We start from the raw sequence: 25,279 nt of genomic DNA on the forward strand, positions 1-25,279 counted from the left end.
TAGTAGTGGGAATGAATAAGTAAACAGTAGCATATCCATTTGACAGAATTTATTCAACCACTGAAATTCATGTTGATGAAGGGTTGACACAGAACTGTGGTGAGTGAAAATAGCAGGACAGAGTGCTCAGCCAGAAGATCTCACCTGTGGGCTGCAGAGAGAAATGCGTATGGTGGGGATCTGTGCTGTAGATGGGGGACTGGAAGGTCTTGGGCTTAAGAGACGCTGGGGGGTGGGCAGTGAATGGGGAGGGGAGTGATGCTCCCTTTGTCTGCAAGTGGTGGAGGCATTAATTCTTGGCCCCTGCCTTACCCCAGGGGAAGCTCAATCTGCTGTACCCCAGCCAGTTCCCCCCAACTCATCCTCTGCTGGGCTGCAGCTCAAAGCTCCCAGGTGGTACCAGGGCACTAAGGGGTAGCTTGGGTGGGAATTTAGTCCTTTCCACGGTCTTCATCAACTCTCCCAACCTTCAGCCACTACACACACACACACACACACACACACACACACACACACACACACAATTTAAGAGAACTTAGCAAACACACGTTCAAAACAAAGGTCCTAATGTGCACCCCCACCACCAAAATGAATTGAGATCCCTTATAAAGAAATTCCAGCCTTTGCACTCCGGGGATAACTGGGTCCTTCTGCAGGCTGTCTTCTTCCAAGGAGCCCAGAGAAACAGTCACATATGGGCAGCTCTTGCCCCAGAACTGCAGTTTGGCAAGAAAAGCCAGAGGGTTGTAAAGAGTCCAGCCAGAAGACCTGCGTTGTGATCCTAACTCGGTCCCTCACAAGTTCTTTCTTCTCTGGGCCTCAGTTTCCTCTTTTGTAAAACGCGGACGTTCCTAGTATGCCAGCGGAGAGTGCCGCGAGCTCAGGTAAGTGGCAGGGCCGAGAGCAGTGCCGGACGCAGCAGGTGACCTTGACGGCTGCGGGCGAGGCCCGCGACCTGTGAGCCTCGGCGCCCCCTTTTGACGGGAGAAATGTGGCCAAGGCCCACAGGCAATGAGGGCCGGCTGGGCCAGGATGCCCAGGGGGAGAAAACCGCACCGCGGGCGGAGGCGCAGCCAGGCAGGGGCGGGGCTCCACCCTGAGGAGCGCGGCTCCACCCTGAGGAGCGCGGCTCCACCCTGAGGAGCGCGGCTCCACCCTGAGGAGCGCGGCTCCACCCTGAGGAGCGCGGAGAGCTCTCCAGCCCCGCCCCTGGAGGTCACGTGGGCGGTCACGTGTCCCCACCCGGAAGCGGGCCGGTTGGTTCCGGCAGGCTGGGCGGTGTTTGGCCGCGATACGGTACGTGGGCCTCCAGCACTGTCTGTGTGCAGCCGTGGGCTGCCCGCTCCGAGGGCGGCGGGGCTTCCTCCGGGACCGCCGCGCCGCCTTCCCGGAAGCGGGGGAGCGGTCCCGCCCCCAGCCTCACTCACGCGCCGTGGGGCCTTGGGTCATTCACCTCACTTCTCCGAGCCATAGTTTCTGCATCTACGAAGTGGGGCACAACTGCGAAGTGCCACAAGCTGGGCCTTCTTCCCCCGGTAGCTGTGAGGTTCGGGGGACTTGGGGTTGAAACTGTTGCATAAACTGTGTAAAATGCGGGGCAGACGGGAAGGCTGCCATTGGGCGGAGCAACCTTCGGGGCCTCTCTCCTGGGTCCTGCAGCCCAGCAGGGGCAAGCTGTGAGGGAGTGGGCCACCCCCCCCCCCACGGGGCTGCTGGCGGGCAGGAGCCGGGACCGTAGGAGCAGTTTGCTGGGAGGGTGGTGAAATGGGGGGGGGGGCGGGGGGAGCAGTTCCCCAGTTTGACCCAGTGCTATCTGGAGCTCCAGTGAGTCCCGTGTTCCCTCTTTAGAGTAGGATAGAGAGAAGAACAGGGAAATCACAAAATGACACTGGCGAGGTTCTCTTTCCAGCACACTTTTGGAATAAAAAACATAGAACCTAATGTCCACTGAAAAGCATTCCATTTTCCTGGGAACATGGCATTGAGGTCAATCATACGGGTGATGTAGAAAGTCTCCTTTACCCTGCACGAGATGCTGAGCCCCTGACAGCCCTTTCTTGCCTCTGACTTGCTTACAGTGTTTGGTTTTCCTAATTAAGCTCAAGCTTTATTATTGTTCCTGCCTTTTATCATCAAAATGTGAGTGATTCTGGAACCTGTTTAGTTCACCCTGTTATTTAAGGAAGGGGAGCTGGGAAATAGAATAACTACCCCCAAACTCTAGGTAAGAAAGCACCTTGCTAAGGGTGCACCTGCCTGGTGAATCCGTGACTCATTACAGCACTGGTGGGGGGTGAAGCAGGAGGTTGAGGCCCAGAGAGGTTTATGTGCCTTGGCAAAACCAGAACTAAAAGCCAGATCCCCTGTGTATTTTGTGTTGGTTTACTGCCATTCATTGCATCGTCCTAGGATACCTCCTCTCTTCCCCTGGGACTGCTTCTCTGTCTCCCTGGGATGTGCTGTTCTGTCTCTTGACAGTCATAGCAAGCTCCCTGGGGCTGCTCAGGGTGGGTTTGCTTGCCATACCTTGTCTGGGAATGACCCGTGGGGAAATGACAGTGCTCAGAAGGAAACAGTAGGTGGAGGTTAATGTTAGTGGACACCTGCTATGTCCAGGGACTGTGTTGGCCAGTTTCGTATTCATTGTGGGAAGGTGGGGTTGTCGGCATACATGGCACTGGGACACTTCCTGGCCACAGGTAGTATAGTATGTTCTGAGCAGACTGCCTAAGGGCCAGAGAGAGACCTTTGACCACTCAGCCCTTCACCAACTTGTCCATCCCCGGGAACCGGCACCTGTTGGAACGAGAGCCTCTGCTTGCCCTCATGATCCCCCTGTTTTAAGCATTTGCAGGACCGCGGATGCTGTGCTGCTCTCCATGAGCCAGTCACCGAGTCTGTCTGCTGCAGGCCTTCCTGAACCTTTGGCTGTCTGGAAGCTCTGCTGTGCTCCTTGCCAAGGTAGATGATCCTGCCTGACCTGGGGCAGGTGGAGGCAGGCAGCACCCCTTCTGGGGCTGCTCGGGCCGTGGGAGGTGGACAGAGTGAGGCAGGCAGTGGACTGGGCTCTCGCGGGCTGTGCAGAGCCCTCTCATCCCCACCCGCTGCCCCAGCTCTGCATCCTGATGTCAAGTTTTCCTGTTCTCTCCTTCTTCCCTTGCATCCAGGTGGTCATCAAGGCCTGCTAAGTCTCTAAGCTGCACTTCTCGAATCAGCCCCTTCCCCTCCTGACCTCAGCCAAAGAGTGGGCCCGCATTACCCCCACCAGGACAGCGGGCCTCCATAACCTTGACCTCCCCCATCCATGACCCACACCCCGTTTCCAGCCTACAGGGGCCCTGCTGTTCTCAGCCTCCATTCTGCTGCCCACCATTCTCCAACCCATACCGTTCCTTCCCATCAGGCCAGCCCCTCGAGTCCCCAGCTTCACCACACTCCACTGGGAGTCCCAGAGCAGCCCCTTCCAGGCCCACCTACCCTCATCCAGCAACCTTTTCTTCGCACTCCATTGTTCTCCCAGTGTCTGCCTTGTGTTGAGCAATTCCATGGGAATAGGCTACATCCTTTGTTTTCCCCTGTGCTGGCAACACCGTGAGGTGAGGTGCTCTGAGTTAGAGTTGACAAACCAACTGGAGATTTGGGAGGAATTCAGTAAGTACCACTAAGCTGGTCACATGGGGATCCTGGAGAATGTAACTGAGTCAGAGACCTTGAGATGCTATGATCCTGTTGAGGAAGTGGACGTCCACCTGTGGAAGAGTCAGAGCAGAGCTTCCTCATCCCTGTCATGTCTTAGTATGTGTGCAAGTGGTCCTGTCTGTGGTACATGGAGGTAAAGGAGAAGCTTTGAAGCCCCTGCCTGGGGCAGGGAGCTGGCCTGAGAGCCCTGGCCTCACCAGGCGTGTTCAGGCTGCCCTGAGAGTTGAGAAGATCCGTGTCTTGCTGCACCTCAGGGGGCCAAGGTCCAGTATGGGGAGCTCTGGATTAAGATTCTACCAGTTGGTGAATAATGAAGCACGTTTTGTGTAACTGCACATTGTAATGTGTAGCACAGAGGGTATGTATGTATGTGGATGTGACTGAGGAAGCAGCAGCTAAGCAAGGGTGAGAGTGAACCATGGACAAGGTCGTGCAGCCTGTTTCCCCCAGAGCAGGAGCAGCTCGTGGAGGAAACTTCTGGAATGCTGAACCCACTCTCTGTTGGCTTTGAAGCTTGTCTCCTGGGGCTGTTTCTGGCTTGAGGAGGAGCACATTTTTTCTGCAGTGCCTGGAGGGAGGGGCACTAGCCCCTCTGCATCCCTGACTGGGCCCTGTTGGCCCTTGTGCAGTTAACTTCGAGCCTAGATCAGGAGCTGGGTCCTTTCTTATGTTTGGGTCCAGTAGGCTGGTGGCGGGGCCGATGCTGTGGGGAGAGGGGCCGGATAACACAGGAAGGAGCCCGAGCCCTGGCATTAGGTTTGGGTTTGGGTTTTGATCCGAGCTCTGCCAATTGGAAGAGGGAGTAACTGAAGATTCCTACTTGATCCAGTTGCTGCGAGAGTGCCAGCAGGTGACACCAGGAAGGCCCTCATGGTGGTGCCTGGCGCGCAGTAAGGGCCAGTAGGTGTTTGCTGGGATTATGACCCTTCTCATTTCTCAGGCCGAGGGTATGGATGTGGTACTGGAGGTGACCTTGAACTTGCTTCTCTCTGGCAGATGAAGTGCGTCTTGGTGGCCACGGAGGGCGCGGAAGTCCTTTTCTACTGGATGGACAAGGAGTTTGAAGAGAGTCTGCGGCTGAAGTTTGGGCAGTCCGAGTGTGAGGGAGCAGGGGTGAGTGCGGGGTTGGAGGGACGGACTATGGACGGGAGGGGACAGCGCAGAACTACCAGGAGGCAGGGGAGCCTGTCCACCCCTCCTGGCCCAGCTCGAGGGATTAACAAAGCAGCGTATGTGGCCGGCGTCCTTTACACCCAGTTGTGCATCCTCAAAAGTCGGCCCTTGATGGTCGCAAGCACAGTGACCTCCCCACCTCCCACCCCCAGGGCTCACTGGGCTAAATGGGGGCCGGAGGAGGAAGTAGAATTTTAATCACACAACAGAGAAATTTGATGTCATCAGTTTCCCTACCTAAAAAATTTAGCATAAGCTTAACCCATTCATTTTTATAACAGCTTTATTAAGATACAACTGACATGTTGTAAACTGAAATACTCAGAGTGTACAATTTGATGTAATTTAACATGTATACATACCTGTGATTCCATCACAAGCACTACAGTGAACGTGTCCACTGTCCCAAAAGTTTGTGCTCCTCCTTCACCTCCCTCTTGCAAGCAGCCCGCTCTCTGTCACGACAGGTGAGCTGTGTTCTACAGACTTGTATGTAAGTGAAACCATGCAGTGTGTGCTCAGTGTGGTTTTGGTCTAGCTTCTTTCACTCAGCATCATTTTGAGACTCATCTGTGTTGTGGCATTTGTGTCGCTAGCTTGGTCCTTGTCATTGCTGAGAAGTAATCCCAAGTGTCCATGCACCACAGTTGGGTCATCCCTGGTAACCATACCTGGGTTGTTTCTAGTTTTCACTCTAACAAATAAAGCACTTGTGAACTTTCACATACAGATCTTTGGGTGACCATGACTTTCCCGCTTCATGGGTAAATACTCATGGTAGCAAGGCTGAATCATATAGTTATACAGTAAACTTTCTAAGAAACTGCCAGACTTCTTCCAAAAAAGTTGTATCGTTTCCTGTTCCACCAATAGTGTACGTGTGTGTGTACTTTTCCTCCATGTTCTCACCAACACTTGCTACAGTTGGTCTTTTTAATTTTAGCTATTCTAGTAGGTGTGTACTAGACTCTCTGGTTTAATTTTCATTTCCTTAATGACTAATGGTTCTGAGCATCTTTTCACATGCTTATTTGCCATTCTTACATCTTCTTTAAAGAAGTGTCCATTCATATTTTTTGCCCATTTTTTATTGGGTTGATTGTTTCTTATTCTTACTGAGGTTTGAGAGTTTCTTACATATTTTGGATATAATTCCTTTAGTAGATATAAGTTTTGCAAATATTTTCTTCCAGTCTGTGTCTTGTCTTTACATCCACTTCACAGAATCTTTCAAAGAACAGAAGTTTTTAATTTTGATATCTCTGTTTTATCCACTTTTTGCTTTTATGAATTATGTTTTTGGTGTCACATCTAAGAAATCTTTGCCCAAACCAAGGTCACAAAGGGTTTTCCCTATATTTTCTTTTGGAAGTTTTATAGTTTCAGGTTTTATAGGAGGTCTAATAATCCATTTGGAATTTTGGTATATGGTATAAAGTATAGATTAAAGGTTTATTTATGTTTCCCAGTGGATATCCAGTTTAACACTTCAGTGTTACCACTCAGAGAGAGTTGTCATTTTTGCTTAGATAATTTCTACTCTACATTATAAGGAAGTAATTTATTTTGAAATTTTTTCCAGATTAATTTTGGATTAAAACCTTTTTTATCGGGGATGCTGTGGAGAGAGTCCTCGCATTTCCGCAGCAGCGCAGACTGGTTGCCTTGTGGTGCCTTCCTGCTCCCGTGGCCTCAGCATCAGTTGGACCAGCTCCACTTCGGCGAGTTCATTCGCCTCAGCATCCCGGACGCTCTGTTACAGTCTGTAGCAGTAAAACAGCGTATCGGAGAGCATAGATGTTTCAGTGGCTTTATTTACGCTAAAAAGCGGGTCTGTTAGGCTCTTTTATTTTTTAGCAGTCTATGTATAACTTTTTTTAATTAAGAATTTTTGAGTGTTTTAATTCTTAAGTCACTGCATCAGCTTGGTTAATTCAAGAAGCAAACTATTTGACAGTGTTCTATTCCTCTTTATTAAAACCCTCATAAAGGAACGAACTCCTGATTTTTCAGTTCCTAAATGGCTAATGTAAAGGAAAAGAGTCTTCAGAGTTTGTATACTGCACTTGTTTGCCTGATCCTGTAAATAACAAGAATTAACAGAGAAATAGTTTTTAAATGACCCATAATTCTACAACCCCAAGCTAGCAACTCTTCAGGGTATTTTCTTGGGGTCTTTATCTTTTATATCTAGTTGAGATTATACCACATTTACAATTTTATTTCCTGGTTTTTTTCACTTGCTGTTATATCAAAAGCATTATTCCGTTTTGTTAAATATTTTCAAAAGCATAAATCTTAATGGAAACATTATATTCCAGTGTATGAATAAATGTATCATCATTTATTTAACCATTTCCCAGTATTGGACATGTATATTACTTCTAGTTTGCTGTAACTATTGCCGTGAGTAACATTTGTCCTTGAATTTTATCCCACATTTTATTATTTCTTTATGATAAACTCCTAAAAATAGAAATATCAATGCAAAAGCCGTTCAAAGATATTATACCACTTTATAATCCCAGCAAGCAATATACAAGGCTGCCCCTTTACACTCTACCTGCACCAAATATTATCATCATTTCCCCCCACTAAAAACATTATTGCTACACCTGTGCACCTACAGAATAACATACTGCTTTTAAAATGAGTTGCTATACACAATCTAGATTTTCAAGTGACTTTTTTATTAATATAATCAGTTCATGACAGTTCTAGAAAATTGTGGTATGTGAGTAATTCATCAAACGTTTGCCTACATGGAGGGATATTCATTCAACAAATATTACTTGAGAGCCCAGTGTGTGCAAAGCAGTGAGCACGGCAACATGGTGGGGCTCCCGTGGAACCAAGAGTGGAAAGAGGTTGAATCCACAGTGACCCGGGTAGCAAATAAACACCACAAGTCAGGAAGGGATGAGCGGTGGAAAGTTAAAAGTGGTGGGTAGGGGATGGGGGGTGCCTGGGCGGGGTGGTCAGGAGAGGAGCTGTCTGAGCTGGGACCCATGGATGGTGACTGCCAGCCCCTGCAGCAGCGGGACACAGACCTTGGTTCCTGACTGTCCAGTCTGTTGGAGGAAACTACGCTCCTCGATGCCATGGCCACCACATATTTTAAATGCCATGTGGGGCCCATTTTTCTTTTCAAGGCCAGGTCTCACTCAGCTCCTGGTAGTTAAAACTAGGACTCTGCTTTTTCCTTATTTCAGTTGAGATTCCTGAAATCAGCATGGGGGGCGGGTAGGTCAGCTGTTTTCCTCCTGTCTTTTCATTCCAGTGGAGAACTTGAGTTGTGAATATTCCCCTGGCTTTATCCAATTTTTATTCACAGATCTTCAGCAAATTTGTCCGCTTTCTTTTTGGTTTTGTCCATTTGCTTTGTTCCTAATTTAGCAGGCTGAGAGAATGGATGGGGGAAGAGCTTATGAAAGCTTATGTCACTGAAAAGGGAAAGTACAGAAAGATGTAAAAAGTGGGGGGAGAAATCATTCCTGGTCCTTCTGTTCTGTAACAGTGCTGACTTTCTTAACTTTTTTAAAATACTTTGTTTATTCTGTGCATTTGAAAATACAGAGCATTCACAGCCATTTTTATTTAACATTACGTTGTATCAGAGGAATTTTCCATGTCACTGAAACACTCTAGTATTTTAGGTGCTGTATATTCTTCTGTCATTTAGATGTACTGTTGTTTATTTAACTCTTTCCCTGGTACTGGACATTTACATTCTTTCCAGTTGCTTCTCCTATAAATTCTGCTCTAGTGAACATTTCTGTGCCCACATATCTGCCCCATCTGATTATTCTCCTTAGGATACACTCCCCAAAGGAGACTTACTGCAGCCAGGGGCATGGACTTGGGTGCACGTTGCATTCTTTCTTAGAGTTGGCCAGTCTCCATTAAATGTTCCGAACATTCATCTGTGCAGCCTAATTCCCCAACGTTTCCTTCTAGAATCAGAGTCTGAACAGCACAATTAGCTGGCTGATGCTCCCCAGCCCTCCTGATACCACCCAAGGTTTGGAGCACTGTCTTTTTGCCCCACTCCCTTTCTGGACAATGAGAGCCTCTCAGGTGGATCCAAAACTGTGGAGTCCCTTGATGGCAGGGCCTGAGCCTCGTCCATTCCTTCATCCCGTGTCTGGCACACTAACTAATGTTATTTTCTATCCCCTCGAGCAGCTTCCCACCCTGGAGGACCAGCTCAGCACCCTCCTGGCCCCCGTCATCATCTCTTCCATGACGATGCTGGAGAAGCTCTCAGACACATACACCTGCTTCTCAACGGAAAATGGCAACTACCTGTATGTCCTCCACCTGGTGAGTGTGCAGCCCTGGGCCCGTGTTCCTATCCCCTCAGCAACATGGACAGTCCGCACGCCTCTCCCTCAACTTGAACTTCAGAAGGCAGGAGCTGCATCTTAACAGCTGGGACCTGAGCCCCTCTCTCTGTCCTCAGCCATGAGGGCAGGTCAGAGGATCCCCTGGGTTGGCTGATGTCAGCCCGCTGTGCCTGCAGTTTGGAGAATGCCTGTTTATCGCCATCAACGGAGACCACACAGAGGGCGAGGGGGACCTGCGGCAGAAGCTATGTGTGCTCAAGTACCTGTTTGAGGTGCACTTCGGGCTGGTTACCGTGGATGGCCAGCTCATTCGAAAAGAGTGAGTCTCTGGGTAACTCTGCTGAGCCCTGTCTCGAGGCCCAGCAGCATGTGCCCAGCCTCTGTGATGCTGCCTGACACGCTCTGCCCTGACTCCTGCCTGGCACCTTCCTGGGTCTCTCTAGCTGGCTTTTGTTGTGTATGTGTGAAAGAAAGCGGCTGGGAAGTGAAGTGATTTGCTCAGGTGCCCACGTCCTGGTTCCGTGCCCATCCCATCCCACTCCACTCCGCCGGGGGGGCCACAGCCTGACACGCCCCCTCTGCACTGTGTGGGCTCCCTTCCGGTATTTGGTCCTGTCATGTGAGCTCGCCTGGCTCTTACAGTGATCTCAGACTGAGCTCCTTTGACTGAAGCCAGGACAGCCAGCTTTTTCACGGCCCCTCCCGCTCTGCCCCCAGGCTGCGGCCCCCGGACCTGGAGCAGCGGGTGCAGGTTTGGGAGCACTTCCAGAGCCTGCTGTGGACCTACAGCCGCCTGCGGGAGCAGGAGCAGTGTTTCGCTGTGGAGGTGACTGCTGGGTGCGGGAGTCCTCGGGCCACAGAAGTGTCAGGTCAGAGAGGCCAGCAGCCTTAAGACCACGTTTTCACACTCCCCTACCCAAGGAGTGCCTCTCAAGCTCGTACATTTCAGAGAGCTGCTCTTTCTGGCCACGGGGTGAGACAGGCACTCTGATGGGCTTCCCTGCAGTGAAATAGCTAGATCCTGGATAAAGCAGACTTCTTAATGCAGTTTTTGGGCTCATAGTAAATTACGGAAATTTCTAAACATAGCTCCCTCCCACTCTGATCCCCTCCACCCCAAATTATATTGAATCTCATTGCTACTATAACTAGAGTAGAAAGTAGAGGAAAAATAAGCAGCACTAAAGGCAAGATTGCCTGAGAGCAGGTGATGGTACCAACACTGCAGCCAAAAAACGAAGCCTGAGGCCAGCAGCGACACAGGGGAGCTGAGCCCAGACCTGAGGAGTTAAGGCGGTGGCTGTCATCAGTAGCACTCCCTAGCTCCCAGTAGAGACACATGGATTCTCTCTAGGTCACTGGTTCTTACACTCCGAGTGCACCAGGATCACCTGGAGGACTTGTTAGGTACAGGTTTCTGGGCCTCACTTTTCTCATTCAGTGGGGAGGTCAGGGGTTGGAGGCTCTAGAACTTGCATTTCTAACAAGTTTCCAGGTGATGCTGATGATGCTGGTCTGGGAACTACATGTTGAAAGCCAAAGCCACTGATTTAAAGGACAGATGAAGAGCAAACAAATGTGAGCTCACAGTTAGCAGTCAGATGCACAAGAAAATAATCTGCCATGAGTGAGAGTCAGAGGAGTCAATCACCAGGAGATATAGGTCCCAAGGAGCTTGATATACTGGAATTATTAGGTACAGAGCATAAAATAACTAGGAAATATTTGAAGACAAAGAAGCTAGGAAAAGGCCCATATGGATATTTGAGAAATGAAAACATAATTGTTAAAATGAAAACCTCAAGGGATGGGTTAAATAGTAGGTGAGACATAGCTAGAAAGAGAATTAGTGAACTGGAAAACGGGTCTGAAGAAATTCATTTTCACACTCCCACCCACTCACTCTTCTGATAAACATATAGTACCTGCCATATGCTGAGAGATGTGCTGGGCCCTGGGAATACAGAGGTGAATAAAGACACAGTCCCTGCCCTTGAGGGGAAATCAGCATCCACATACACTAAAAAATACGATAAACTATCCTGGGTGCTGCCATGTTGGGTTTCTCACCAGAATCCACGGTGGCACAAAGGATGGCATGGTCAGCTCTTTCTGAGGTATCAGCAAAGGCTTCCTGAAACAGGAGGTGGCCTACCGCAGTTAAGATACAATCCAAAGTCCCTCCCAAGCCTACCAGGCCCCGTGTTGATCTGTCGCTGCCTGTCTTGCCCCAGCCTCATCTGATGCCTCTCTCTCCTCACTCACCATGCACTGGCCACCTAGGACTTCTTTCCATTTCAAGAGCACCCTACGCTTAACTCTGTCCAGCGTTGTCGTCATTAGCTACATGTGTCTATTGAACCTTTGGAGTGTGGTTAGTTCAAATTCAGTTATGCTATACATGTAAAATACACACTGGATTTTGATGACTTAGTACACAAAAAGAATGCCAAACATCCCACTAATAATGCTTTTACACCTTATGTTGAAATGATACAATTTTAGATACATCGGGTAAAATAAGTTATTAAAATTAATTTCTGTTGTTTCTTTTTACTCTTTTAATGTAGTTACTAGAGAATTTTAAACTATGCTTAGGGATTTAATTAGTTGGACACCACTGCTCCAAACTCTCTCCACCTCAGGGCCCTTGCACATGCTCTTTCCTTTGGCTTCCAGCGTTCACCCCCCACCTTTCTCTGACAGTGTTTCTTGTTCTCTAAATATCAGCTTACAGGTCACCTACTCAGGGACATTTTCTTTGAACACGCTACTCACATGGGTCTCTGCTCTTTATCTCTAGTCCAGTACTGTGTATTCCCCGCATCACATTTATTAGCACATCCTTTACTTCCTTGCATGTTGTCTGTCTCATCCACTAGAGTCTAGTGGCCAGACTGTAGGCCCCAGGAAGGCAGGGATGGTGCTGGTCAGAGCCTCCCTACTCCCAAGCATCTGGCACATGGTGTGTGCTCAGTGTGGCCTGAGTGAAGGTACCAGCCAGCGCGGGGCTGGAGCAGGAATGGTGGGGGTGACGTGACTTCCTCTCCCTGCCCGTCACGCCCAGGCTGTGGAACGGCTGATCCACCCTCAGCTCTGCAAGCTGTGCATAGAGGCTCTGGAGCGGCATGTCATCCAAGCCATCAACGCTAGCCCCAAGCGGGCCGGCGAGGAGGCCCTGCATGCCTTCCTGCTCGTGCACTCCAAGCTGCTGGCCTTCTACTCCAGGTGAGCCCGAGACCCCCAGCCCCACACCCTCACCCATTCTGAAACTCCTTTACCTGAAAGCACCACCTCCCCAGCCAGGGAAACCTTCCAGACCCACCTCTTCCGTGAAGCCTTCTTAGATTCTTCAGCTCTTCATCCTGTCTCTGCTCACTTCTCTGAATTATTTCTTCCCAGAATGCTGTGTCAAAGTCGGAATGTAGAGTTTCCTGATAGGCTTGTTGCTGGTCCCTGGTGGTTTCCCACTGGTAATTTTTTTTCAGCACAACCAAATTTTTATTTTAAAAATGGATGAGTTAACTAATTTTATGTACACCTTGTGTTCCTCCAAAAAGGATGAAGTCAGCTGGCATGTTTTTAACTCCTTGAGGTCAGGGACTGTGCTCCAGGCTCCCTTAACCTACCTGCCCCCATGCACTGCCACCTGTGGGCTGGGGGCCCCGGGGACATGCTGACAAGCTGCCTATTCTCTCTGCAGCCACAGCGCTAGCTCCCTGCGCCCAGCCGACCTCCTCGCCCTCATCCTTCTGGTTCAGGACCTATACCCCAGCGAGAGCACAGCTGAGGACAACGACACCCAGGTCTCAGGGCAACTCTCTGGGCAGCGGGAGGCCATCAGGAAGGTGGCTCAGAAAACCAGTCTGAAGAGGGCTGGGCAGGCTGCCTGGGGACTGTGTGGTTTCCAAGTCACGATTCTGGGCGTGTGGTTGGGCATTACTTTTTTCCAGCTGCTTTTCCATGTAAGGGGAATTCTAGAAGGCACATGGTATAAGGGTTAAAAGTGCAGATTTTTGGAGTCAGATAGTCCCAGCTTCAGCACTTAGCTGTGTTTGCTATGCAAGTATTTGCCCCATCGGAGCCCCAATTCCCTCATCTGTGCAATGGGACAGTGATGGCATCTGCCTCTCAAGGTGGTTGTGAGGAAAAGCGGAGACAGTTTACCTAGAGCCCAGCAGTGCCTGGGGCGTAGCAGACGCTCAGTAAGTGCTCCCGCCACGGTCACCGCGCCGTCCTCATCATCATCAGTGGTGGAGTAGCAGTGGTCTGGATACCAGTGTTGAAATTTGTAGAATTTCAGTGGTTCCAGAGAAAGACTAGAACTGAAACATCCCTGGAAAGTGAGGACACACGCCCAGGGCTGCGTGAGGGAGCGGGGCGCAGGGGTCGGAGGGCCCTACGTGATCCTCTGCTCTGAGGGCTGTGCTGTGAAGTGCTGGGAGGCGGAGGACCTGCGGGGAGTAATGCTTTAACTAGCATCTCTGTGCCTGTCACAGCCCTCCCCACGCAGGCCCCAGAGCAGCCAGAGCATCCCCGTGCAGCAGGCCTGGAGCTCTTGTTCTGCAGACCCGACCGGGAGGAGCTCTGCAGGGACCGTATGTGCTGCGTACCACATGGAGGAGAGGGGATGCTTGGCCTCTCCTGGGAGAGCAGGGAGCAGGGTTGAGCCTGCTAGGGTTGCCTCTCTGAGTCCTCAGTCCAGCTGCCCCTTCTCCCTCACAGGAGACAGACAGCTTCTCCCCCGCTGAGGAGTACTTCACACCAGCTCCTTCCCCCGGGGAGCAGAGTTCAGGTGAGACCTGGAGGGGAGTGGGGGGAGGGGAGGAGGCAGGTGCCAGTTGGCAGCCCCTGGAACCTGTCTTAGGGTTCAGGGGATCCTCATGCCTTGTACGGGCCCAGGCACAGACACCTAGATTCCTAGACCCAGGACGCTGCCTGCAGCAGCCCCTCTGTCTACCCCGCCATCTCCAGCTTGAATTCAAGGACTATTAAGGCCACTCAAATGATCCCTACAACATTTTATGACAAATTGATTTCATTTAAAAATTTATCTCTCGTGTGTGTACCCTCTGCCTCTTTCTTTTTGTAACTAATGGGTAATCAGCTAATAAGTAATAATCACTTCAAGTGCAGTGATTTAAAATATAAATAATAATCTCTAGTTAATACCTTATCTGTTTTTCCTAAGTGTATGGGTAAACAATAAAGAGAAACTAAAAATATTCAAACTGTTATTAACAGAAGAGGAGCCTGGGGCCCCGAGACCATGTGCCGGCTCCTCCATCTTGTACATTTCTCTGGGGCCTCTGTTCTCTGAGCGCTCCATGAGCCCAGAACACATTGGAAAGCACTGCTTTGGGGTAATGGCTGAAGTTCCTTTTTCTGCTTACTGCTCCCTTCCTCATTCCTCCTCTTGGCTCCTCTCTCTCAGTGGTTAGTTTTTTTTATGCCTCAGAGCTGTGAGTAACACTGTTCCGTAGGGCACGGAACTCACCACTTATAAATGGCTTGTGTTGCATTCATGCATTTGTAAATCAGGTGCTTGAAACATAGAGGCATCCCCAGAAAAAACATGATTATAAATGATAGTTATTTGCAATGAAATACATGAGAGAACACATGTATCACAAACCTATAATACTTCAAATATGCAGTTGGTTCGGTGGGTTTTGTGAGCTGTACGTAGAACGGAAATCTAGTTCAGTTCCCAGCACGTAGTAGGTGCTCAGTACAAATTTGCTGATTGACGCAATGAGTAGAGAACTGTAGACCCACCACGTGTGCTGCCTCCCAGTGAAGAGGCACCGTTCTAGTCAGGGAGGGGCCCCAAGGGCTAGTCGAGGCAGGAACAAGGAGGGGTTCGGGGTTGCTGAGGAGCGGGCTGAGGGACGCACCCCGCCGCTGCCAGGTGCATCCTCAGGGCTCTCTCCTCCTCCCCAGCCCAGGCTGCTGGAGCTCTGGTTCTGCACAGCTGGCCCTGTGCTTGCCAGCTTGGGGCAGGATGAGAAGGGGAGGGATCTCTAGCCCACAGGAACACCCTTGCCCCACCAGGTGCTGTGAGCCACGGATGGGGCGAGGCTGTCTCTGCTCCGCCCTCCCCTGCTCACAGGCTGTTGGGCCACTGTTTACATTTCCCCATTATTTATGCTGTGTTATTACCTGTGGCCTGCAGGTAGCACCGTCTGGCTGGAGGAGGGCACCCCACCCACTGATGCTTCCCAGGTCCAGGTGAGTTTCTCCTGGGGGTTGGGGTGTTCTGCCAGCGCACCAGCTGGTCTGAGATGCTGCAGTGAGCACCGGGGACTCTGAGGGGCTTTCCTGGGCTCTCTCCACCAGCGCTGGCCTTCCTCGTGCCATCTCAGCGCTGGCCAGTGCAGGGCACAGAGCTCAGCCAGAGGCAGGAGCTGGCAGAGTGGTGGGTGAGGGTGACCTCCTCTCCCAGACACCAGCCTTCCCTCCCGAGAAAAGAAATAAAAATCACTCTCAATCCCAACCCCAGATATTAACTAATATTAAGATTTGGTGGGTATTTCCTTCTAGTCTTTCCTATGATTTTATGTACATTATGTGTACACACACACACAACATATGTATTTTTTTTCTTGCCAAATATAAATCCTAATGTACTTCATTATTCTTTTTTTTCTGAGCATTTTCCCATTGGCTCAGCATTCTTAAAGAGTGTGGTTTTTAATAACTGTTCAGAGTGCATCCTGTGCCTATGCTATTATTTATTTAGCAAATTCCTGGAACAACTAAGTGCACTGTGTCCAGTCTCTGCCGTCATCATGACTGCCAGGACATCCTCACAGAGGCGTTTCTGTGGCATCTCCAACGAGTTCCTTAATTCCCTACTCTTGCCTGCTGAGACTTTCCTTACTCAGAGCCCTCATCAGGCCGGAGTCTTGCTCAGTTAGTCACATGGTGCCTCACTTACCCCCTGGGATGGCTGTGGGGATGTCCTGAGGGTGGTGAAATGACAGAATGTTGAGCAACTTTAAATGCCTTCAGGTATGTGACGTCGTTGGGGAGCCGCCCCATCTGCTCTTCCCACCTTTCCTGACCCTTCTTACCCACCACCACCCGAGTGCCCTCCAGTCCTGACTCCAGGCAGAGGGGCCCTGAAGATGTTGGAGAGAGACAGACAGCAGAATGGGAGCTGCCAGGGCAGCCTCAGCGGAGTGTGGGAACTTAGGAACTGAGAATTCTTGGAGCTGGGAAAGTTCATTCCTCGTTCATGGGGAGCCAGCGGGCAGCCGTGGGTGGACCAGGCATGAGGAGGAGGCCAACAGCGGCCCTACCCCCTCCCGGCGACAGCTCCTCTTCGTCTGCAGGTGGCTGAGGACACCCTCCAGACGCTGGTCCCTCGCTCCCCAGGACCTTCCAGCCCCAGAAGGATTTTCCTAGACACCAGTGTGAAGGAGAACTACTGCCCCATGGTACCCCACACCATGTACTGCCTGCCTCTTTGGCCGGGCATCAACATGGTGGTCCTGACAAAGGTATGAGCGCCCTGCACCTGCCCCAGCGACACCCGGGCCTTGATGCCTTCTCCACGGCTGCCTCTGTTCACCTTGCCTCACTCTCCTTCCCTTAGGGTCCCAACACGCCCCTGGCCCTGGTCCTGTACCAGCTGCTGGATGGATTTTCCCTCCTGGAGAAGAAGCTGAAGGAGGGGCAGGAGGTGGGGAGCACCCTGCGGTCCCATCCCCTCATGGGGGACCTGCGCCAGAGGATGGACAAGTTCATCAAGAGTCGAGGTGGACAAGAGCTTCAGGTGAGATGCGGGCCCTGGACACCCCACCTGGGGGAGAGGAGGCAGGGCCTGTTCTGTCTGCACCAGATCTGGCCAAGGCTCTGGGAGCTGCCCACCCCCGCCCCACCGTAGGTTTGTGGTCCTTGTTTCCCCCACTAGGAAACCATAACAAAAACTTACCACGGTGACACTTGACGTTTCTAAAGCATTCTTACATAACTTTGTCAGAGCATAAGTTATGGCTTCCATGTTGTAGGTGAGGAAACCAGGGCTCAGCTAGACGGTGACTCGGCCAAGTTTGCTTGGCTGGTGAGCGGTGGAGCCAGAGCCCAACCCTAGGACTCAGTGGCCGCCAGCAGCCTGCCTGTGGGGCCCGTTGCCGCATGGCTGGTCTCACAGAAGTGCAGCACACAGCGAGGCCACTCTACCCGAGGGGGCTTAGAGAGGCCAAGACACAAGGGCGCACATAAGCAGTAGGAAACAGGGCTCACTCTGGGCGGGAGTCTGGAAGGGAGCTCGGGAGGATAGAACTGGGCTGAGATCTGGGGCCGCTCGCATAGCTGGCGGGGCATGGGTCTGTTTGAAGAACTGAGACTCACCGCGGCTGGAGTTGGTCTGGAAACGAGCAGAGGGATTAGAAAAGGCAGACCAAGCGACTGAAGGCCAGACCCAGACAGACCGATCAGTCCACAGCCGCTCAGCACCTGCGGTGCCTGGGCGCCCCCGTGAGCACGTTAGGATGCAGAGTTCCCCTTAAGGGAACCACGTGGGGCTCCTCCTCAGCACTCCAGCCCTTGCCGGCCCCGCCCCTTCTGGGAGGCACATACCTGTCCCTCTGACAGCACTGGTCTGCGGTGTCTGCCAGCCCGGCAGTGAGCCCAGAACTTGGCACACAGAGACCGCTCTTTCAATAAGTACCTGCTGAGTGAATAGACTGTGGTGTGCGGCGGGGCACAGGGTGCGAGGGGACCTGCCGGAGACCCAGCTTGGCCAGGGACAGCAGAGCAATGCTGGGCCTAAATAAGCCGTGGAGGCAGGGGGCCTTTCAGGGTCTGACATGGGGTCTTCCCAGACCTCACTGTAGGAATGTTGTCGGGAAGCTGCCTGTCACCTGTCCTCCTCACAGAGCACCTGGCTGGAGTTCAAGACCAAGGCCTTCTCCAGAAGTGAGCCCGGATCGTCCTGGGAGTGAGTGGTGGGCTCTGAGGATGAGGTGGGGGCATCATTGGACGGGGGTGAGTTTCCTCCAGGCCCAGAGGGAGAGGATGCTCAGGAAGGAGCTTCTGAGGGCAGAGGGGTCCCGGAGGGTGTGCCCAGCCCATGGATGCTGGGGGGAGGCTGGGCAGAGAGGACGGAGGTTGAGGAGCAGGGACCTGAGGACCCCATGTCAGGCAGAGGCCTGGCTTCCGGGCCGGCTTCAGCACAGAACCGAGCAAGGCACTGCCCCTCGTTTCTCTGAAAAATAAACCATAAGGTTGGACGAGCTTCCAGGTACTCAGAGCATTATGCTAAGGGAGAGCTGGGAAGCTGCCTCCCAGCTCAGTGAGGGCGAGGGTATGCTTCATCAGCGTGTCCTCAGTCCAGGAGCGGGGCAACTGCACAGGATAAGCGCCCTCCTAGGGCCCTTCCTGCGGTGACATCGCACCTCCTGTGCCCAGGCTGCTCCAGGCTTGCAGGAGGGTGAAGCGGCAGCTCTGCACCATCTACCGCCTGAGCTTCCTGGCCGCGGCTCCTGGCCGGGGAGGCCCCCACCTGCCCCAGCACCTGCAGGACCGGGTCCAGACCCTCATGCAGTAAGTGCAGGTGTGGCTCCTCAGTGGCCGGGGCAGGAGTGTGGGGCCCACTTCACCTGCTCCCCTTGCTTCCTTGGCAGAGAAAAGCTGACCGACTGGAAGGACTTCTTGCTGGTGAAGAGCAGGAGGAACGTCACCATGGTGTCATATCCTGATTCCCCAGCCTGGAGCCGGCACAGGAAAGCCCCTCAGGCTGCCTGTCTCCTGTACCCACTCCTTTGAAGGACTGTGGATTTGAGAAAAGAGAACATGCATTTCACCATCTGTTTCCTTTCTCTGAAGAAAAATGATAGCAAATAGTGTCCAAGGTGTCTTATCAGTAGGAACCCTCCATGGCTGAAATTTTGGAAATTCCAGCTGTCCCAAGGTTACTTCCAGAAGCCACAGACATCGTTGATGTCGGTGTCATCCAGCCAGCAAAGTGGCAGCGGGTATCCCACAAGGGGTGGGGCCCTGAGGTCGGGTAGGTTTGAGGGGCCACGTCCTCCTTTGTAGGGGTCACAGTATATGGTGGAGTGTGAAGGCTCTGAGAAGGCCTGCAGTAAATAGGTTTATTTTCCTCTGTTTAAAAAACTGTCTCTAAGACTTAGAGCTTTTATTACAGACCGCTAGTTTTATCAAATACTGATTTTCCCTGGAACTTTATATAAAGTTGCTTTTTCTGTATTAAAATCTCTAAAGGGTCTGGCCTCCAGTCTCCTAAAACTTCAGTTGCCAGTGCGCAGGTGAAAGGGATGGCAGAGGGCCTTATTAGCCACCAGCCACTGCCCTTCCACGGCTGTGTGTCCTGTCTCAAGTGGGAACCTTCCAGCCTCTCAAGATGAAGGGTAGCAGTGCACCAGGCAGGTGACGTGTGTGAGTTGGGCTGTCAGCTAGGCTCACTCACGAGCTCTGTAACCCTCCTCTCACACTAGCCTCACCGTGTATGTAGCTTAAATTCATCCCTCGTGAAAATGGTAAAATATGAACATACAATGTTCCTGTTGGGACCACAAGTCCCTGCATTAAATGTGCCAGTGCCAAGGATCCATTGTACTTGCATCTTAGATCTTCTCGGGGTTGGGGATTCAGAGGTAAAGAGATCTGGGAAAGAGGGGGTCCTGGAGGGTTGGTTGAAATAGAAACCTGTGAGGAGGGGCAGGTGTGGCAGGCCTGGCCTCCGACTCACTGCTTAGCCTCACCGGCAGCCTAGGTTGAGGACAGAGAAGCTCCCTCCCTGGTTCTGGCTTTACAAGCACCTTAACTCAGACCCCCACCTACCTGGAAGACTTCCCAGGCCTGGTGCATTTCATCTACGTGGACCGCACAACTGGCCAGATGGTGGCCCCTTCCCTCAGCAGCAGTGAGAGGACCTCATCGGAGCTGGGCAGGGGGCCCCTGGCCACCTTCGTCAGAACCAAGGTAACCTCTGCCCGGCGGGACACTCTCCCTGAGCATCAGACGGGGTGTGCTGACCCCTGCCTTCGGGGCTCCCAGGAGGCTCTGAGCACCCCCCACCTTAGTCTTAGCACACTCTTCCTGATGTCTGCGCCCTGCAATGTAGGCTCCTAAGAATAGTGTCTCATCTTTGTCACCCTGGGGCCCCAGCCAGCATGCAGGGCCACTCAGGCCTCAGTCCATGTCGGGCCCCTTCCTGGGTCAGCAGGTCGGCGGGGAGTGGCCAGGGCCTAACACAGTGCCTGGCGTAAATGAATGCTCAATAAGTATTTGTTAACTAAACGAGAAAGAAGCAGCACGGGTTGATCGATTTGAGTAGTAGAATGTAAAACTAGGTCGTTTCTACAAGGAAACAGTCTGAAGTTTCTTTTATCCTGCTTGGTTCTTCATGGCAAACTAGAATTTTGTAGGGGAAGGAGGGAGGACCTCTGCCACTTTCTAAAAAACTGCACATTTTATATACGTTTAAAATATATACTCTTCTATTGTATATATAATATATGTTATGTTATATAATTATGGGTTGTTATATTGCACATGTAATACATGCAGTGTAATTTTTGTATGTACAGAGGCCCGTGTTGGAGGCCCAGCTCTGCCCCTCACTGACTCTGTGGCTAGGGTATTGCTGAGTCTAAGCTGCAGTTTCCCCATCTATGAAAGACGATAGGAACACTACCGACATCACAGAATTATTGCACAGGTTCCAGGTGCATGTGTGATACAAGTAAAACCCTTAGCCCAGCGTGTGGCACAGCATACAGCTGCAGCTGGTTGAGCATTGCCTGGTACCACCCGCACCAGCATCGCTTCTTTCCGGAGACAGCTGAGGTTCACCTGGGTACCTTTCTGTTCATTGTTTTTCTGTGCAGTTGGTTGTGGTTGAGATCATTCTGTGTATGCAGTTGTGTTCATCACATTTTCCCTTCACCTTATATCGGGTGCATTTCCTCATGTCATTAATTCTTTATCAGCATAATTTTCACCAGGTCCACGATAGTCCATCATGCAAATGTAGCGTTATTTGCTCAGCCATTTTCCCTGCATTGAACATTTAGATTGTTGCCAAGCTTTCACTGTTATAAATAATTCTGCAGCACACACCTTTGGACATACATCCTTGTCCTCATCTCTGGTTCTTTTCTCAATATGAATTCCCAGAAATGGAATTACGAAGTCCAGTGGGAGGAATGTTTTTAAGGTTATTGATACATGTTGTCAAATGGCTCTCCTGAAAAATAGAGCAAACCTACATATTTGTTTGCAGTTTTAACTGGACATTACGTGTGGTCAGGTTTGGAATGGCCTGTGTACGCCTTCCACTAAGCGTTTTGGTGCGAGCTCACCAGGCCTTTCCCAGCCCTGAGAGGTGGGGTAGCAGATCCATCCCAGCTCCAGCTTCCCTTGGGCCATTCATGGCAGCAACAGAAGGCCTTGAATTAAGCAGGAGGACATCACACAGGGGATCTGAGGCACGTTGTCCCTTGGTCACTGTGTGCCCGTCCTTCCCCTTGGTGAGCCCTAGATCAGACCTCAGCCCAGAGCAGAGGACGTGCCTGGATCAGAGTACTCTGCACATTGAAACGCTTTCCCAGCACTTTCCTGGCCTAGAGCCTGGGCCAGAGATTCCCCAGCCCTGGGGGGCCACGTAAGTGGCTAGAGGGATTCCAGGTGGTCACACCCTCATCTCCTCTTGTGTCCCTGACTGTCTTCTGGCCTGAATGATGAATTTACTGCTTCACTGCTTGTGTGTGTAGTAAAGGTACATAAGGTGTTTTTACATATATTTTGTTGTCGTGGTAACTGGAGGGGTAGGTCGTCCATCCAGCCATCCACCCATCCAACATCTACTTACTATTAGGCTCCTGCTCTGAGCAAGGCCATGCTTAGGCGCTAAGGAAGATGAGCAGGAGAGGCCCCTGCCTTCAAGGAGCCCCTCCTCTGAGTGCTTTTCTTCCCTCTGGATTTGAGAGCCTGAGCCCACCCTGCCATTTCTGAGCGGGCCGACCTGCAGGCCCCGGACACGAGCACTCCCCCCTCTCCCCAGGTCTGGGCTCTGATCCGGCTGGCGCGCAGATACCTGCAGAAGGGCTACACCACGCTGCTGTTCCGGGAGGGCGACTTCTACTGCTCCTACTTCCTGTGGTTCGAGAATGAGATGGTGCGTGTGGCCAGGCCCCTGCAGGACGGCCCTGAAATGCTTTCCTTTCCTGTAACTCTTGGATCCCTTTCTCCTGGATTCTGTTCAGTCTGTCTCTCCATCTCTTCTCGTCTCTGGTGGAGCTGACAGGTAAGCCCTGCTGGTTGGGACCCAGAGCTCAGAGGTCCCTTTTGCATGTGGGCTTTGTGACCCCTCCGCCCAGCTGTGTGAACACCTCATGCCCAGGTTCCCAGTGGTGTCCAGGTAACATGTGAACAGACAGACACAGGCCCCATATGAGAGGGCTGCTCCGCCCACTTTCCCTGCTGGTGCTTCGGCATCATCAGCCTCGCTCACAGAGCCAGGCTCCCTGTTCCCATGTTGGAGGTGGACAAACCGAGGCTCAGAGCACTTAGCCAACCTGCCCAACATGAAGCTGGCAGGACGGCCTGGGTCTCTTGCCTCCCACCCTGTCACTACAGTCTGAGCACAGGTCCTGGGAGTGTGTGTGCATCCTCCCGGCCCTTCCCGCTGTCCCTCTGTCTCGATGACTCTCTCTGTCTCTCTCCTCTCTCCTCTGCTTTCCTTATCTGTGTCTCTTTGTTTTCCCCTATTCCTGCTCTCTGAGGGCCATTACTTCTCCCTGTCACATTCCCTTGGTCCCTGTCTTGTCACCTCCCCGGCTCATGCCCTGCCCCCTCTCTGCTCTGGGCAGCGAGCCCTCCTTCCCCTCAGCCTGAGGTCACAGCCTGTCCCTTTCCATGGTGCCGTGTAGCCAGTTCAGTCTCTCACCACCATTCTCTCAGCCTCATGCCCACGCAGCCTGTGTCACTGACCCCATCTCATAGCCGGAGTCACTGATGCCCTAGAGCTCAAATACCGTGGCCAGGGCCCCCGAGGTCCTGAGTGATGATGTCAGAGCACAGGCTCAGCTCTGCTGACCTGCAGGCTCCCTTCCTGGCTCTGTGCCTTCCTCAGAGGCGCCCAGGATATGGGGGTGACCATCACATTAGTTTCTAGGGAGAAACAGGGCTACGTGTGTGTGGTTGGCCCCATGGGGTAAAAGGTAATAGAAATAGAGCCGTGGGGCAGGGAGATGAGGCGTGAAGTCTGGCTGCACCTGTGCCGTCGTGAGCAGCCACTGGACACTGCCGAGTCCTCCTCTCCCCGCCAGGGCGCGCCTCGCCGTGCCCGGTGAGCACAGCGCCGAGGAGCCCCGTGACTGGCCTGGCGCCTGGTGGGAGCCCCACGGAGCTTGAGTCCCTTCCCCGCCATATCCTACCCTCGGAATCCGTTGCTTTCAGAGAGAGACATGGCCTCTTGGTAACCCTTTGCTCTTTACGGCACCTCCCCGGGTTGCCCTCCCACCCACAGGCCCGTTGCTGACCCAGGTCCACTGGTTGATGGGAATGAGAGCTAGCGTGTGCCAGGCACTATGCTCGGAATGCTGTATCCGAGACTTCTGATGTCCGTTGGGAGATCATTGCTGCTTCCACTTCACAGGAGAGAGACAAGTTAAAAAGAGGTGCACGTATTTCCCAGCACCAAGCGCACGCCAAGTGGGGCTCGGACCTGGTGCCTCTGACTCGGGTCCATGTTCTTCCTGCCACTCCCACCGCCTCCCCACTCACGATGCTCCTCCTCCTCCCCCAGGGCTACAAACTCCAGATAATTGATGTGCCTGTCCTGTCTGACGACGCGGCTCCCGTGGGCATGCTGGGAGGAGACTACTACAGGTGGTGCCGGGGCCGGGGCTGGGTGGTGGGTGATAAGGGCCAGTTCCCACTGAGGGAGCGCTCCTCCCCCGGGAATGCCCTCCACCCCGGCCCCACTCGCGAGGGCATTTAGTGAGAGGAAGAGAGTGGTGGGTCCCCGGGTCTCCTGCCCTGCTTCCTCCTGGCAGGCTCGTGCCAGCAGTGTTTGCAAATGCCTGTGCTGGCCTCCTGAAGACCTTCCCTGCGGCTCTGTGGTGCCCCCAAGCTGGGTACTGCTGTCCAGCAGACCCCACTCCAGGACCGAGAACCCAAAGGGGTGGTTGTGTCGGCCTGGGGCTGAGCCTCGTAAGGTCCGGTCAGGAGGGGCAGGGAAGGCCTAATGAGGTGACCTAGGGCCCGTGCGTGGGGCTGGGAGAGACCTCTGGCCTTGGGAGGAGCGCCGTGTCTCCCTCCTGAATCCTGTCCCCCCCTCCTCCCCCAGGAAGCTCCTGCGTTACTACAGCAAAGGCCACCCGGCCGAGGCTGTCAGGTGTCACGAGCTGCTGGCCCTCCACCTGTCCGTCATCCCCGTGGACATGCTGGTGCAGCAGGCCGGCGAGCTGGCCCGACGCCTGGGGGAGGCTTCCCATGTCCCCCTGCTCTAGGCCAGGGCGGAGCGTCCCCCGTGCGGTCTGCCTGCACACCCCGGTGCTCCAGGCCCACCCTGCTGGCAGACATCCCCAAGGCAGGAGCCTCCTCTTGTCCACAGCAGCCTTCTGAGGATGGACCAGCCCCCATGACAGCCCCAGGGTTTCTTAAAGAAACTCCACTTAGACCAGCCTCCATTCTGGGTAACAAGCAAACCCCCAAATCCTTCGCTCTGGAGGAGGAGGGAGGCCAGAGGGTTCCTTTGGTCTCCTTAGAACAGCAGAGGAGGTCCCTGTGCCTGCATGTGTCCACTGTTCTTGGAGTGCAGAAGCTCCGTCCAGAAGCCGGTTCCCTCCCCAAATGGAAGGTGCTCCCCTGGCTGGGTTGATCCAGCTGCCACTTCCTCTCTGCAGCTCTGGGCAGGTTTCCTCACCTCTAAACCTGTCTCCCCACATTCAGAGTGACAGCACCCCCCTCTCAGGGTGGTCATGGGGCTGCCAGACATGGGGCAGGTGCTCAATAAATGCTGGTTACTGTTACTGTTACTGTTGAAGCCACACATGCCGTCCTCGGTGCTGATAAGCTCTGGC

At 52.6% G+C, this 25,279-nt stretch overlaps 1 protein-coding gene and 1 long non-coding RNA gene across 10 annotated transcripts; both read left to right on the forward strand.

Annotated features, from left to right (window-relative positions):
* The first annotated feature begins 1,192 nt into the window (after nucleotides 1-1,192).
* HPS1 (HPS1 biogenesis of lysosomal organelles complex 3 subunit 1) lies at nucleotides 1,193-25,234 on the forward strand. 9 transcript variants are annotated; one of them, XM_074373788.1, is made up of 21 exons: nucleotides 1,193-1,296; nucleotides 2,846-2,961; nucleotides 3,168-4,599; nucleotides 4,696-4,812; nucleotides 9,058-9,195; nucleotides 9,395-9,537; nucleotides 9,936-10,044; nucleotides 12,286-12,446; nucleotides 12,922-13,024; nucleotides 13,718-13,816; nucleotides 13,944-14,013; nucleotides 15,394-15,449; nucleotides 16,556-16,723; nucleotides 16,819-16,998; nucleotides 18,104-18,165; nucleotides 18,636-18,770; nucleotides 18,851-18,915; nucleotides 20,026-20,171; nucleotides 22,255-22,368; nucleotides 24,001-24,083; nucleotides 24,544-25,234. In XM_074373788.1, exons 4-21 carry the CDS (start codon nucleotides 4,696-4,698, stop codon nucleotides 24,704-24,706), a joined length of 2,112 nt encoding a protein of 703 aa, XP_074229889.1. In that variant the 5' UTR covers nucleotides 1,193-1,296; nucleotides 2,846-2,961; nucleotides 3,168-4,599; the 3' UTR covers nucleotides 24,707-25,234. The 9 variants fall into 9 exon arrangements, with proteins under 9 accessions (XP_074229889.1, XP_074229886.1, XP_074229893.1 ...); XM_074373790.1 differs by having other exon boundaries at nucleotides 1,237-1,296; nucleotides 2,855-2,961; XM_074373789.1 differs by lacking the exon at nucleotides 1,193-1,296 and adding an exon at nucleotides 1,303-1,535.
* On the forward strand, nucleotides 4,833-7,227 carry LOC141579120 (uncharacterized). The gene is made up of 2 exons (XR_012510186.1): nucleotides 4,833-5,339; nucleotides 6,455-7,227. It is a non-coding gene; the product is annotated as an uncharacterized LOC141579120 (long non-coding RNA).
* Nucleotides 25,235-25,279: the final 45 nt, after the last annotated feature.

This window comes from Camelus bactrianus, chromosome 11, assembly GCF_048773025.1.
Source record: "Camelus bactrianus isolate YW-2024 breed Bactrian camel chromosome 11, ASM4877302v1, whole genome shotgun sequence".
Classification (NCBI taxonomy): domain Eukaryota; kingdom Metazoa; phylum Chordata; class Mammalia; order Artiodactyla; family Camelidae; genus Camelus; species Camelus bactrianus.